Source organism: Seriola dumerili, unplaced genomic scaffold, assembly GCF_002260705.1.
Source record: "Seriola dumerili isolate Sdu_G_001 unplaced genomic scaffold, Sdu_1.0 BDQW01000853.1, whole genome shotgun sequence".
In the NCBI taxonomy this organism is placed as follows: Eukaryota; Metazoa; Chordata; class Actinopteri; order Carangiformes; family Carangidae; genus Seriola; species Seriola dumerili.
In genome coordinates, this window is record NW_019175108.1 from 874,567 (window position 1) to 890,387 (window position 15,821).

A 15,821-nucleotide genomic window follows, 5' to 3' on the forward strand; every position below is an offset into this window, starting at 1 on the left:
TTTACTTTGCTGACAGTAATAGAAAAGGTGTTTATGTATTTACAAAAAAAAGAGCATCAGTGCAGGATCACAGTTTATGTAAATCCAAGTGAAATTTTTAACACCAAATCCAAATTACCCAAATCTCAAAGCACTTCAGCATCCTCACATAACTGCAGTGCAAACCTTCACATCTTATGAAGTGTTCTCTTAAAGGCCTCTTCTGTGGCTCTTAGGTTGCTGTCTGCACTGATCTTTCTCACGATAACTAGTGCAAACTTTTGTCAGTGCTATGAATTACATTAACAGTTGTTAATATATATATATATATTTTTATTTTTATTCCAACCAGCACTGGCAGCCCTATGCAAAGGCAGTGTAGGCAACCATGTAATGCCCACTAGCTGGGGTGAACAGAGAGGTTGTGTACCTGCACTCATGCACTTCAGCATGAAAAAGAAATTGGAAGGGCTAGATCCTTCATAGGAGAACTGACATAATATGTTAAACTGATTTGACATTCAGTTCTGCAAAATGACTGCAAGAAGCTAAAGGCTTCGAGGAAGACATGACTTACTGATTTCCCTGAACCACGGGTCACAATTTAAACTGAATTATGTGTCTGTCGAATATGAATGTTTCGGACAGGCAACACCCACAACCTCTGCTAAGGATCTTGGAGCAAACCTTTGCTACTGCAGAATAGAAAATCATATTGCCTCAAGATGTTCATCCTGGTCAACACAAAGCCCTTTGAGGACTTGAGAGACGAATATTGACAGTGCTTGTTGCAGCCTGTTAGCCACGGATACAAGTAACTTCAAAACCTCAATAAGAGTGGATAAACGCATCACATAAAATATGGAAAACTAATTCAATTAAGCAAATGGGTGGCTTCAAACATTTAGCTCAACCATTCAAAGCAATAAAGAATATCAGTGTTTTGGGGGGATCAAAAACTCCATTAATTCAATACAGACCAATCCCAATGTAAATATAATGAATGCAGCAGTTTTGTAGCACAAAAATATTACAAAATAACCAAAACATGTTATCTTCTATTATAAAAAAAAACATAATCACAATAAGCCATTTGCCTACAACATGAGAAATATCCTTTTAAAACTTTTTATGATTAACTACAATATAAATCAGAAGAAATTAATGTTGCTTAATGTTTAATTCAATGATATAACGATATGGTATTAAAGAGACAAAACAAGATTTGCAGTACACACACATATATGTGTCAAAACTGTGACAGAAAACTGTGAGTCAGAAATGGAAAACAGCACATATTGATGCAGGTGTGAGGGACGCTTGCTCAAGTGAGACAATGACAACAAGTGTACAGAAACATTAAAGGTTAATTCAACCACTTTATGTCATGAATAATGATTTCATTTCACAGCTGGACTCTTTGCCCCCCACACCTACACTAAACTACACATGGACTAAATCAAAGGCCTGATCAAAGATCAGAGACTGTCTGACCGTATGATATGACACAGATTTGCTATGAAAACATTCCCTTTGTGTGAAGGTCCTGTCCATCATCAGGGTAATCTTTTATTCATTGTATCTTTGCTTCAGAGGTCTCACATATATCTAGGATTTCCGAGGCTGTTTAATCAGAGGGATGCAGTGAGGCAGAGGTTGACCTAACATTTGTATACTGCTTTCATACCATGCGTTAAGTCAACTATTTATTGATAGTTAATTTAAGAACAGCTTGATTGTAAACTCTAACAACCACATCTTTAAGAATATGAGGAAAACTAAGGATGTTCATTCAGAATACACAACCTTTTTGTCCTGTTAATGCAGAATGTTTTTTTTTCAGTTTTACTCTCTGGATTCAAAATGAGCATTTTTCTTGGAAAAAAGCCCCATTCAGGCGTAGCTTATTGGTTTCAGAGAAAGAACACACAGGGAAAACAATTAACCACCCAGAGGCTGTTGAGGAGGAGGTGGAGGAGATGAAGATGTGCATCTGCATCGCAGATGCCAAGAGATGAAAAAGATTGCAGGGTGCTCTAAAATGCAGGATCTGGATATGTGAGCAGAGAGGTAGCTGGGAGCTGCACGGCTGGCAAAGTGCAGCTTAATGGGGAAAGGATGGGGTTAACAGTCAATACATTCAGCCTGACTGGATCCTATGGACATCTGACTGTTGATATTAGCATCAGCTCCTGCATTCATTTTTCTAACCCAGCATCTGGTAGGATTTAAGTATGGGACCTGCCCTTATAGGGCTACAAGTAATGATTATTTTCATAAGCAAATGATTTACTAATTATTTTCTTGGATTAATCGTGTAGTCTGTTGTTAGTCTATTTGTTTCATTTGTCTGATCAATGGTCCAAAACCCAAAGCTTACGATGATAAAACCAGAGAAAGACAGTAAATCCTCACAACAGAGAAGCTGGAGCAAGAGGAATTTGTTTTAAAAAATCACTGAAAAAAATAAATCAATATGAAAATTAATTTTCTGTTGATTTACTAATCGATTATTCAATATTCAGATTGACAAACATGAAAATACAAACTATATTATTTAACATAAACATTCACAAAGCATCATTATGATGTATATTTACCAGTCCTCTCAAAGCAGTGAGTGGTAGACATCCAGTAAAGTACAGTAGCTTTCATATTTTCTCATTACATTTCAAACACATTTCTAAATGCAGTTGTTGTTTTCAACTAGTCAAGAAGAAAGAGACGGTGACTTGTGACTTCATGGCTCCTCTCACTTCTTCCATCTGCTCCTCCAGGCTCCAGTTGACTGGACAGCCTCTGCCTGTGAGGTGAAGATGTTGTTGTATTAGGCAGATGGTGACTGAATGACTTTTTTTTTTTTTCTTCTTCTTTTTTTTAACTTGCCAGTTCCAGCCTTGCAACTCCTCCCTGTTCTGTGACTTTACCCCACAGGGAGCTTGTCTTTGCCTTATGGAACATCTGATTCAGGCCAACAGAAAGCACACCTTGGTGTGTGTGCTGCCTCGGCAAAAACAATTCAGTCGTGTGTAATGCAGTCAAAACATCCGTGCATTTAAACTCCAGTAACAACCACAAAACTCGACTTTGAGTGCAGGTGCGCTGCATATTAGTGTGCGAGTCTTGTGGCCTCTTTTTAGAAACGTTAATTCAAGCCTTTTCAAAGTCTGACATGGATCTTTTACAAAAACACTAAATTTGCCTGGATTTTCAACCTTGACTCACAAAAGAAGGCCTCTTGTGTTAAGTGCTGTGGTGAAACTGATTTTGTGAGCCAATGCAAAGGCTGCCTAATGAGAGCTAATTACATCATGATCCTAATAGATGTGTCAGTCAAGGCTTAGCATTAAGACTGCAGACACTCCTCTGCTTTTGTCTCTCCCTTTTGACACACACACACACACAAACAAACATACAGTGTATACTTACCAGATAAATTACAACACTAGAAATTATGTTATATTCGCACATAAGAAAGTACACAAAAAACTCGTCTATTTAATGATATCAAAACCTTTTAAAATCTGTAAAAAAAGATTGCCTTACCCCTCCACAAGTGCACATAAAAGCTGTCTCCCTGAACAATGATACATTCACAAAGCAGAAAACCCAGTTTTCTTTGCTGTATCCTGCTTAGCTGCTGTGCACAATGGGTCATTTCTGTTGTGTATTTATGCGTGTGGTTTTCTTTGTACTTGCATGTGGGCATAAATGTGTCGTGTTGTTTGTGTCCGTGTGTGTGGGTTAAAGCTCCAGTGTCCATGTAATATGATTGCAGTGCAGCTTCCTGTGCCTCAGAGGTGTGTTGCATAGTTATTGAGGCCAGAGAAAGGCCACTGGAGCTTCTGTCTAATGCAAGGTTTAACACCTGAATATAGCTGCTCAGATATACCTTTGGTGAGAGACCCTGAACCCCTTATGCATGACTTTGAACACCGCCGGTCCTTCTGTGTGTTTGTGAGTGTGCATGTGTATGAGATTGAGTGGAGGAAGACGAGAGGAAGGAAGCGAGAGAGTTTGCCTTTTGTGAGAGCATGAGCAAGAGCAATATTTCTCATACATTCAAATGTACCGTGTGTGTGTGTAGCCTAGATATAGGACCCAACACCTGGCTGTGCATAGGCGTCGGCCAACTAGGGCAATATGTGAAAACGACCTTTCTGCAACGAACAGCACATAAAGGGCTGCAGGAAACAAAGTGACCACAGCAGATCAGAGAGGTTACCCTGCTCTCTGCTAGGCCGAGCACACACATTCATCACCAGCCTTCCCACAGGGCTCTTTGTGTTTCACAGCAATCGCCAGGGTGCATTATGGGGAACAGGTACCATGTGGTGTCTTTGCTACACAGGGCGGTCTCTGCACCTGTGTGTTTCTTAAGGTCCCATAAGGGCTATACTGTACCAGTGGTTATATGGCGCATGTTGTAGCTTATTAACTGTAAAATTAGTATAATATACATACAGTACATTATTATTGTGTTTTGAAGAATACCAAAACTTCTAACATAGAGTTCTACCTTCCAGGCAGCCTTTTCAATACACCAACGTTTTTTTTTCAATGTCACATTGTCACATGGTCATGCGCTTGACACTTTGAAAACTGTCCTTGCTGGTTTGTTCAAGGATGCTCTGACATCTGAGTTTGCTGCTGAAGAGCATTATGTCCACATGCTTTTAACAAGGCATCGAATCCAGGAGCAAAATGCTAAGGAAACAGATAAAGTGAATATGATCTTTTATCATTGTATTGTAAAATGTCTGATGGTAGAGCATCCCTCTCGAGATCTCCCGAGTCCCCTTCCTGCATTACTAATGAAAAAAAAAAAGATAAAATGTTTTGGATCGCTGATCTTAAAGTCATCGATCACTGTGGGCAGGAAACGCACTTTGAGCAGCTGCTCAGTCATAAATACAAAAGAGGAGGATGAGCAACTCATGTATTTCCCTAGTAGTTGAGCCATGATGAAAATTTGATGTCTTCTTAATGTCACTGTAGCTGCACTTGTACTCACACAAATATGTTTCCTTTTCAAAATAGCTCGGACCGGCTGTTCTGCTCATCAGAATTACAGAACTACTTGACAAATGTGGCTCCTTTGAATCAAACACCATTTGAATTCAGCAGAGGCACTGAGTCTGCCACTGACAATTTAATTTAATGGTTATAGCAGAATAAATGCTAACCATTACATGTTTCAAAATTGGGTTTGATATGGTGAAAATTTGAAGAACTTTAAGAAATCATGACTTTAAATGTCTAATTGGTCATTTTTATAAATGTATTGAAATAAATGGAAAGCACTGTCTGCCTGAAGGTTTTAAAGACCCTCTGTACACTTTGAGAAATGATCAGAGGTAATGGAAAAGTATGCACAGTTTGTAGTTATTCGAGTAAAAGACAACAAACAACACAGCGTAAATTGCACTGTTAATGTGTTTAACTGTGAATATGTTTTCCTCTGTGTTGCAGCTGCTGTCAGACAGCCAGATCAACATGGTGAAGGTAGTGAACTCAGTGAGTGATGCTCTTAATGCCATGCAGAAGGAGAATGTGGGCCTGAAGGCGCGTGTCAAGGCCGACTTGCAGAGGGCACCAGTCAGAGGGGCCCGTTTCAAGGGCTGCTCCAATGGTAAGAGAAATGAGGCGTGGCTTGATTGTGTGTCCCTGTCTGGACAGACTGTCCCTCTGTGTGTGTCGATAGAATTCATACATCAGTGGCTACCTATATGTTTGACCTTCTCCCACTGTATTCTGCTCGCGATCCCTCCCTCTGTCAGCACCACTCCACCATTCTGTAAAATTATATTCCAGTGTGGTCTGTCTGTTATACATCTTACCACATATTCATCCATCCCAGCCTCTCCTGCTGATATCACTATGCCTCCCTGGGCTACATCTCATCCACATTATCCCATGGCCTTGGTAGGGATGTGGAATTTTTTACTGTACATGAGAAATGACTTGCATGTCCATTGCGGCTGTGTTTCTGAGAGGCAGAAAAGGGCCTGAGGCATCATCCCATTGGAAGGCTTTTAACCAGGCACAGCATACCCAATGGCATTCCCCTGTTGGATTTGCCTTACATAGGTAGCCAAGGAGCACAGAGTGAGGGCCATTCATGTATAGCATACAGTATGCATAACAGAGTAAGAGAGATTCTGTTCACGTTTTTCCGTGAGAAGCACGACTTGAGAATGTGGTAGATGCTTCATACATCTGCAAACATTTGGGCATAGGCATGTACTAGGAATGTTGAATAAGAGCGGATGGATATTTTCAAGCTGTCAGACTCACTTTTACTCGAAGGGAGTGAAGTTCAATACATGACGTTCGAGGTTTTATTAATATCCTGCCTTACACACGGTTTAGGCCTGTGGCATCATCAGCCTAATTGATGCAATTGAGCAATTAGCTGGCACACCTGCTACCTATCAGCTGTTGTTTGCTAAAATTTCTACCCGCTCCTCCTGACAATGGTTTGAAAGTAAAACTGAAAGCTTGAGTATGCGTCTGTCTAGGAACTCTCTCGAGTAGCTCTTCTCTTCTGCTCTTCATCGGTTGTAAACATCTGCAGATTTCCAGGAGTGTGACATTATACACACATTCATTCATTCACTCATTAGCTATTCTGCTTATCCTTTTAGGGTAGCGGGGGGGCTGGAGCCAATCCCAGTTGACATTGGGGCGAGGGTGGAGTACACTTTGGACAGGTCCCCATTCTATCACTGTATAGAGAGAAACAACCACCACAAAAAGGCCCCAGCGGGCCAGCAGCTTTAAACCCACAACCTTCATGCTGTGAGACCACCACTGTGCTACCGTGTTACAAATTAAATTGGATTTTTAATCTATATCTAATCGGTATTGCATATCCACTACTGATATGTATATATGACATATCAGTACCTAAAATCAGATTGAGATCTGTAAAATGAGACCAATCAAGCCTTTACACCAAGAATTTAGAAGTCCTGCTACTGAGTGAAAACCATCATTTAAAAAGCCAGTTGAATTATACGAAAAAGTTTTTAAGTCATGAAAAGTTGACATTTTCACTGGACAGTGTGGTTAGACTGGTTGAAGCTCTGTCCATGGTGCTGAAGTGGTGGGTAAATCATATGTTTTGCAGCTTTATGCCTCATTCTACCTTTTCGGATTTTTTCCTGTCTTAACACAGTCACTTCAAACATAGCAGCATTCTGGGTGGCAATAAATTATAAATCAATCAATAGAGAAATTGTCCCTCAGATCTTAGCAGAATTGTTATCTCACAGTAGGTATCATAGCCCAATTGTGGAATAATTTCTTCGAGCTTTACTTTAATTTGTTATCTCCTGGCTATAAAGTAATGATAACAGCGACAGAGGCAGAAACAGAAACTTTTTGTTCCCCATTGTGAGGGAAATCATTAGTCAATTTATGAGCTGCATAGCATTTCCTGCCCCGTTTGCACAGTATGTGTTTGGGGAGAACACAATTACTACAACACCTCACAATATGATGCAATGAGATGTGAAGTAGCAATCCTGTTTAGAAAAAGCCTTAACAGAGAATAAACATTATAAGTCTCAGAAGGTAATATTTACTGCATGGCTAATGTCTTGCTTTGTATTAGACTGTATACAGTAGGGAAAATGTCCGGTTATGTGTGAGCTCCATGTATTTTTCAAACTGTATAACATGGTTAAGTCAGCATCCAGTACAAGGTTGTAATGATGATTGCATCAGCCCTGTTGGGCTGTTGGAGTGTTGCTCATAGGCTGCTCCTGTTCTCATTATTTCGTAGGGAAGCAGATGAAAACAGGTGTCCACTTCAGTCAGCTATCTGGAAGGGATTACAGCTCATTATTACTATTTTTCATACATGCGTAGAGCCTCCATTTGCAGCGGTTTTATGTAGGAAAGAGGTCCCATGTGTTAGTAAGTTTTACTCTGCTTTCATTAGCCATTGTACAAGGGGTATTCATGGACAGCACACTGGACTATTGGATACACTTCACGCTGATGACCTGAATTTACTATTCTTTGTGACATGGATGTGAGAGATGAATATATCCTTGTTTACTTCATGTATCTATATGTGAGCACTCTAGAGAATTTTCTATTTCTGTACTTTGCCTGCAAGGGAAGACAATACACAGGAAGAAGCATTTAATCTGAAACCAAATTCAAATTCACATTTGGTTTTATGGGCAATGCTTTCCATGGTGCTGAATCTGTCAGGCATTCAAAGCCTTTCCCTTGACTAATATTTTTTGAATTTTCTTAAAACAGCATCCATTTGTTCTTACACCTGGAATATCACACCTGACAGGTCATTATACTGTCCTGTGCTCTATACAGGCAAAGGGAGGAGGCAATAACCAAGCCAAGTCTCATGCAGCAATACTTATTATTTGCAATGACAGTCTCCCCTTTGTAGCTCAATTTGTAGCTTTTTCCTTTCTTATAGAGCCAAAAGTTGGTTAATTAAAATAAATCTTTAAGAAATTAGTTCCCAATTAGACTGCAGTAACTAATTTGCAATAACAATGGCGCTATCTTCAGGGTATATGTCTCTGTTATTTGATTTATAATTTATTATTCTTGTATGGTTCATGTAAATATTCACAGTATCCACAGAGTGCCTAACATTGACCTATTTAAAGCATAGATATCCTAAAGCTATGTAAATGTCAGGGGTAAAGCAGTACAATATTCAGACTAATTGAACAACCAGCACCGAGGTTCAGCACCATGGACAGAGCTCAGGATTCTTTCATACATGCTCTCTGTATGATTTAGCACGATAATACATTATATCAAAAAATGTAGTATGACATAAAAACCAATATGTTTAGGATTTGCTAAATACCATGTGTGCGTGTACGTGTACACTCTACAGTAAGTCCATCAAATCCTTCTTGGAAAGCAGCTGTGTGCAGGTTTCCACTCCTGTTGCTCCAGGAAAAACTACAACAAAAGCACCCAGGAACAATCATTCAGTGTTTTTGTGGATCGCAGCCTTGACATTTTATCAAAGAGATCTACACTGAACCAGAGAACCAGCTCGAGAAACTATAAAAACATCAGCTCAAATTACAAGTGATAAACAACATGCACATCTTCTCTACATGTGCATATTTATTTATCATACAATAAATCCATTTTTGTGGCATTGTAGGATTCTTGTGTGGGTTAGCACACTTTTGCCTAGTTGTGTATCTCTTACAGAAATCATGTTTCTTATTAGCATTTTAATGTATATGCTACACCAGAATAACAGAATAATTTGTAATTCTGTATCATTCTGACATATGGTCAGTCGACCAGGTACTGAATATCTAATATATTAACTGTTCACACTGCAGCACAAGTAAATAAAAACTCTATGCACATATACACAACAGTACATTTTCATTTTTTATGAGTATGTCTGTCAGCTGTTTGCATATGTATTTAAGTATGAGACACAACCATCAATATCTGTGACTTCCTGTCTGTCCCACTGAAACCATTGCAGGAATGCTACTTTTCATTTGGCTTTGCAAGCCAAAGTTCATATCTTTTGTAAGATGTAAACATGTAAGTATTGGTTTGACATTTGCTAGATTTCTTTATTATTGTTATTATTATTTTGTCGTATAAATTATTCAGTCTTCTGAGAAATGCGCTATAAATCAAAAGAAAGAAAGCCAAAGCATAAATACATTTTAGATGCGGGACATATTCATGGCTGGAAACTAACTGTGATGCTTGCCACTAAATGAGCAGTGTTAGCTGAGGATAGGGGGACAGGGTGCATTTAAATGAGTTCAGTTCCTACTGTGCACTGCCTGCGATGTCAGAATGTCTTACTTTGGAGGGTTTATGTGACTGATGATTGTGTCGCCGTACAGATGTGATTCAGGACAACAACTACTGTCTGCATATCCAAAGTCTGATATACTTTACCTTCTTACTCTGTGCCATAGACCTCTAGCTATCTCTGTATTAAAAATACATCAATAGGCCACACCATCACAATGGCTGACATGCTCCTTTATAATCACTGGCTTTCCTTTGAGTCAGTCCAACATCCTGCTGCTATAAATCCTCAATGGAGCACCAAATCTGTAGCTGAAAATAGCCCCCAACAAATGCATTGCGGTAGTCCATTTTGAGTAACAATTGCTGGAAACTACAGTGCCCACCTGTGTTAGGAAGAATTTCAGTGTTTTAATAAAAAAATATGTCAGCAGGGACCAGAGAGTTCAGAAAGTAATGAGAGACGGACCTATTGAATGTGTTTGTATTTTCATGGGATTTGTTGACAGTAAGAAAAATACAGAATATCACCAGCCTCTTTTTTCAACTGTTTTAGTATTTTAGGAAACTTTAGAGCATATGAAGTGCTAAGATTATTATTATCTATGGACAAACAAACAGGGGGGCTATTCAGTAAGAGAACTGTACCGTGTAGGAAAATGTAAAGGCTCAGTGGACTCAGAGACAGGCAGGCCCTGGTAAAACAAAGTTTACCGTGTCAGCAAATGGTGGGGTCGTCAAAAGGTGACAAACGGGAAAACAAAGCAAGAGTGGTAAGGGAGGCAAAGACCCAAGCAAACGAGGCATTTGCCCAATATCCCATCTGGCCAAATGTAAACCCAGCAAGTTCAAAAACGCCACTTAACTCCAGCTCCTCCTACAGGCTTAAGCAAGCAGTAAAAGGTAAACATAACAGCAGCAGCCCGCAAGTCTTTGATTGCAAAAGGTGATTTAAAAATGAATGATGCCTGCCGTAAATGCAAATGCACATTATCCAGATAATGTATCCAGGTGCAGGTCACATGTTAATACCAGGTGAAAAAACATGGTCCATGCAGGTAGAAACAGGCAGCAGGTAGATGGGATAATAAGGCAAAATGCACAACAATCTGGCAGGGAACTGAGGGAAAGTGGTTGGTGTAGTATATGAGAGCTAATTATAGGCTTGGGAACTGGTGCGCAGGTGAGTGTGGGAATCAGGTGATGGCTGAAGGCGGGAAACACTGACGATTCTGGAGAGCTGATACCTACTGCGGGGCATGAGGGAACAGGTGTCTCCGAAATGACGGGAAGAATTAGTGACTGGAAAACTGACAACAAAAATGATGAAAGTGATACGAAGAACTGGTTGCCGCCATGACCGGAAACCTTTTGTGACACATCATGTCCGTTAGATGACGAGGGTACACATTCAGCTCTGAACACTGCTCTGTGAAAAGAAACGGCGGAGGAATTACCAAATAATGGACAATCAAAATTCTTAATCTCTGTGCGAGTAAAGTCGTGAAGAAGACTAGCTGAAGTGGACCTGGAGTAACAGTACAATCCTAAGAGGTGGGGTAGAGGAATTTCTCTCCTGCAAGGGATCAGATCATTAAGCTGAAACTCTTTGAAATCCTTTGTTAGAGAGGACCAAATTCTTAAATAATGATGATATTGTCTTTTTTTAATGTCCCATGAAACCTAGACAGCTTCAGTTTCCTGTAATGAAAAGAAGAACTGGGAAATGCTAAGTCGGAGCTTATTAGTCAAGGCTTACACAGAGAAACGGAAAAGCTTCGGGGAGACCAAACATTCCACATCGTGTAGGGACTATTAAAAAAAAAAAAAAAAAAAATCTTGTATGGCCTTTTCAAGAGCTCTCCAGGCTGTTTTAAATTCAGGAGTTTGACCCGGTGAAGGGCTGGCATGCATAATCTATGACATTGTCCTCATCACAGAGTTCCTCTCCTGCTTCCTGGGGAATAGATTTTGTGTCCCTAGTGTAAGATGGGTTTCTCAGTCACAGACAAGGGTGCTACTGTTCTGCTCTGCTGTAGCGTACAAGCTCCCTGTCTCTGTCACTTCTTCTATGCACTAACTCTTCCTGAATTCTCTTTCGTGCCTGTCTGTTACATACTCTCCCCACTCTCCTCACCCTTTCTGTCTCTTCGTCTGTGTTGTATCACTCAAATGTATATATCTCCTCACTGAGCCAAATACTTCTGCGTCTCTGACTTCCATACGTCTTTTTCTTCCTGCCACTTGTGTTGCCGTGTCGTCGCCCCACCCTCGTGCTTTCCTCTCTTTATATTGACCCACTTGCATTCCATCTTTTTTCATGGTTTTATCCTCGCCGCACTTAGACTCTGTTGTCCCACTGTGTCATCTATCACCCGCCCATCCGTCTCATCATCTATCTCTTTTTTTTTTTTTTTGTCCTCCCTCTCAACACAGACATTCTCTACCTCCTCATTGCTCTTTCTATCCTTTTCAAGAGCCGTCATTTCAGAAAATGGTTCAGAAATACAGAGTAAGCGAAACCCTTTGAAGGTTTCATTTTGACAGGATGACTTCACAACCTACAACCATACACCTTCATGTTTACTGTACTTATGTGCATCTCTAGTGCCTGGCTCTAGGCAGAAGGCACAGTGTGACAAGTGTTATCTCATGTTTTCCCTCATCTTCTCTTTATTACCTGATTTTACTCTCCTGCTCCAAGCACCCTTAGCCTCTTAGCGAGCCATACCGGACCTCATTTATTTCACATCTCCTTACTTTCACCTCTCCCCAGGCTCACGTCCCCGTGACTGCGGTGATCTGTACGCCAGTGGTCAGAGAGAGGATGGCATCTACTCTGTGTTTCCTGTGCACCACCCCGCAGGCTTCCAGGTCTACTGTGACATGACCACAGATGGAGGAGGCTGGACAGTGAGTCAGAGGAAAAAACACACACACACACACACACACACACACACACACACACACACACACACACACACACACACACACACACACACACTTAAGCTGTGTATCTAACTAAAGTAGAAGTATCCACTCAGTCGCTACATTTTTACCAGGGTTATAATGAAGATGTAAATGAAAACCATGTCTGCTTTTACAAACCTGCTTTTATTTACTAAATATGCCCAAAATAAGAATGAATCACTCAGCATGAATCTTTCTTACTGTGCCATCAGTTCCATTCAAGTCAGAGACAGCCAGTAAATGGTTTTATACAGTTGGTTTTTGTTTGGTTTTTTTTTTGTTGTTGTTTTTTTTTTCTAGCACCATCAGTGATTACAGTTGTACTGCCTTAAGAGGCGATCTTAACAACAACTTTCAAGAGCACCTGTTTGAAATCAGTCCATTATTTTTCATGCTTTGCTTTTCATTTAGAAAGCAGAATACTAATTAGTCATTCTTGAAGTGGGAATGTCAACAGGTAGAGTGCTGAAAGGGAAAATGAATAATGCAGGGGAGCGAGACAAAAGAAAGCCAATAAAATCCCAACACTGAGAGACACAACAAAACTGAAATATATCCGATGAATCATGGTGACACTTTTTGTTTGGTAGGCTAAGTAAATGGAGCTGTAATAGCAGGGGTAGAGATGCAAAAGCTAGTTTAAGCTGTTACGGTGTGTCTTACCCTATACAAAGATGGGATATAAAGATACAGTATAGAAATGCACAGCCAGATCATAGAAATACAGCTTCCAGTTTTGGTTTTTTTTTTTGTGCAGTTTGTCATTGTGCTTCAAACTCACCAAATGGAACTGTTTCCATCATAGTTGACAGATTTCTGACCTGCTTATGTTTTGGTGTTATAAATCTTGCACTCTCATCTTTGTGTAATAATATTTTTTTGTGTTCTAAAAAGATAGAAACAGATAGATGGAACATGGAAAAAGATTTTTAAAGTTTCTTAAAGCGGGTGTTTTTTTTTTTTCCTTGATCAAACATCTGTCAGTTGTCTGGCCTTGCTAAAGTAAACATAGTTGTTTAAGTGAGGCTGTATACTGGAAGTGCTGCGTCTTTTGGGAGTGAGAGACAGCGAGGTGAACAAACATTGACACCGAGCTGTTTGAAGTTATATTTGGAAGTGTGGTTTAGATGTATTTTACTGCGTGTGCGCACACACACACAAACACACACACACACACACACACACACACACACACACACATCTGACTGGTTAGAGCCATTTATTTCTCTTTGTTCTGAAGTGTACTGTAGCAGTCCTCAGGGAAGGCAGAGTAGTTCTTAATAGAGAACTAAGGCCTTGTAACACTTAAAGAGTTAGAAATTTCAGCTCCATGAATCCATCACAAGTCTTTCTTTACAGGTTGTGGCACATTTTAGTGAAGCGTCCAGAGGCTGATTTTAGAAGCTGTCCAAACTATTCAAGGATTGATTTGCAAAGGTTGAACAATTAACTATTATGGAAATAATTTCTTTGTCTTTCATGTTATGCAAAGTGGTTCAGGCTCCATTAAAATGTTCCACATGCTTTGGGGGAACAAATAAATCTACTACGATAAGTTATAAATCAAGTCTGCTATCCTCTTTCAGTTTGCAGGTGTGATGCTGGCTTGTTGATGAGATTTTGATAGATATTTTAAAACCACCTCAGATGGACATTATAAAACTTCCTCCCTTGAATGTGTTAAAAATGTTAAAGAGGTGTGAAATTCTGGATAAGAATGATTTCTTAAACCTTTAAACAGATTTTCTAGCAATCTTCGGCAGGTGCACGCATGCAAATGTATTTGTATGTGATTTTTCCTGCACCGAACACTAGTGCTGCTATTAATACTTCTACAGTAGCTACATATATGATCAAGCATAATATTAATAGGAAGAAGAAGAATAGAAATGCCTAGAATGGTCTTACAATCTAATTTTTATGTCACTCTTCCACTACAGACACATACATGTCAAACTTCAGCCCAAGTCACTGTTACATTGGCATGACAGTGAATTGTGTGTATGTGTGTGCACTTGTAAATCGGTGACTAACTGTGTGAGATAGGCAAGGTCGTACCCTCCTATCATCAAATAAAGCGAGACTGTCAGAGTGACAGAGTGCTTACCGCAGCATGATGGAATAGAGCTACATACCAGCCTGTCAGTGCTGGGCAAATGCCTGTGTGTGTGTGTGTGTGTGTGTGTGTGTGTGTGTGTGTGTGTGTGTGTGTGTGTGTGTGTGCGCGTGCGTGCGTGCGCGCACGTGTGTGTGTGTGTGTGTCTCTGTCTATGCATGAATTAATGTTTGTGCAAAAGTGTTGTGTAGTTACCACAGAAATAGCTCAAGAGTGTGAGTTTTCCACACACACCCCCCACCACCACCACCACCACCACCCCTCCTTTTATCCGTACAGTGCAACAGTGTTAAGTAACCACCACTCTTTGCGTTTTGTCTTATAAAAGGAGTTACACCACAGCTCAGATTGAAGTGATAATGTAGCAGTTACTGATCCTGCCAGGTGTGTAGAGCTGATTGTGATAACGCTTGAGCCTCATTAAGAGATCATCGTGCTGCGATCCAACAGGGGCAGGTAGGGAGACGGGATGCTCAGCAAGTTGAGTGGCTTACTGTCTGTCTGATGGCTGAGCTTAAATAAGGAATGAGCCATATGCTGCCGCCTCATTAGCATACTTTGACATACCGTAGCACTGTTGCAGAGACTGCTGCAGACAGACTGAGGAGATGAGCAGGTTACTTAGAAGAGGGAGGGAACAGAGGAGAGAGCAGGACTCAGAGGAGACAAAGAAAAGAGAGCGCTTGATGAATCTGATGTGGAGAGAGAGAGAGAGGGAGAAATTGAGACATACAGACGAAGGAAACACAATAGGAGCAGCAATTTTATTTTTATCTTTTATACCATACTCTGCAACACTTTAATTCAGATATAGCCTCTGCGATAAAATCTCTCTGTTCTATTGTCTTTGCAGTAAAAAGCTAGCCCTTCGGGAGCCCGGGGGGATAATGCAGATTTCTTAAGTAATGGCGACAAGAAGAGATGTCGATCAGCAGCACTGTAGCATCAGTCGGTGAAGACCTTTAGG

The 15,821-nt window shown here is 40.3% G+C and overlaps 1 protein-coding gene across 1 annotated transcript in view; it reads left to right on the forward strand.

The window, feature by feature from the left end:
- Positions 1-15,821, forward strand: part of LOC111237372 (fibrinogen C domain-containing protein 1-like) — a 97,946-nt gene that overhangs the window by 33,132 nt on the left and 48,993 nt on the right. The window contains exons 4-5 of the mRNA XM_022766448.1: positions 5,452-5,611; positions 12,545-12,681. Coding sequence (XP_022622169.1) covers positions 5,452-5,611; positions 12,545-12,681 — 297 coding nt within the window. The remainder of the gene's footprint in view (positions 1-5,451; positions 5,612-12,544; positions 12,682-15,821) is intronic.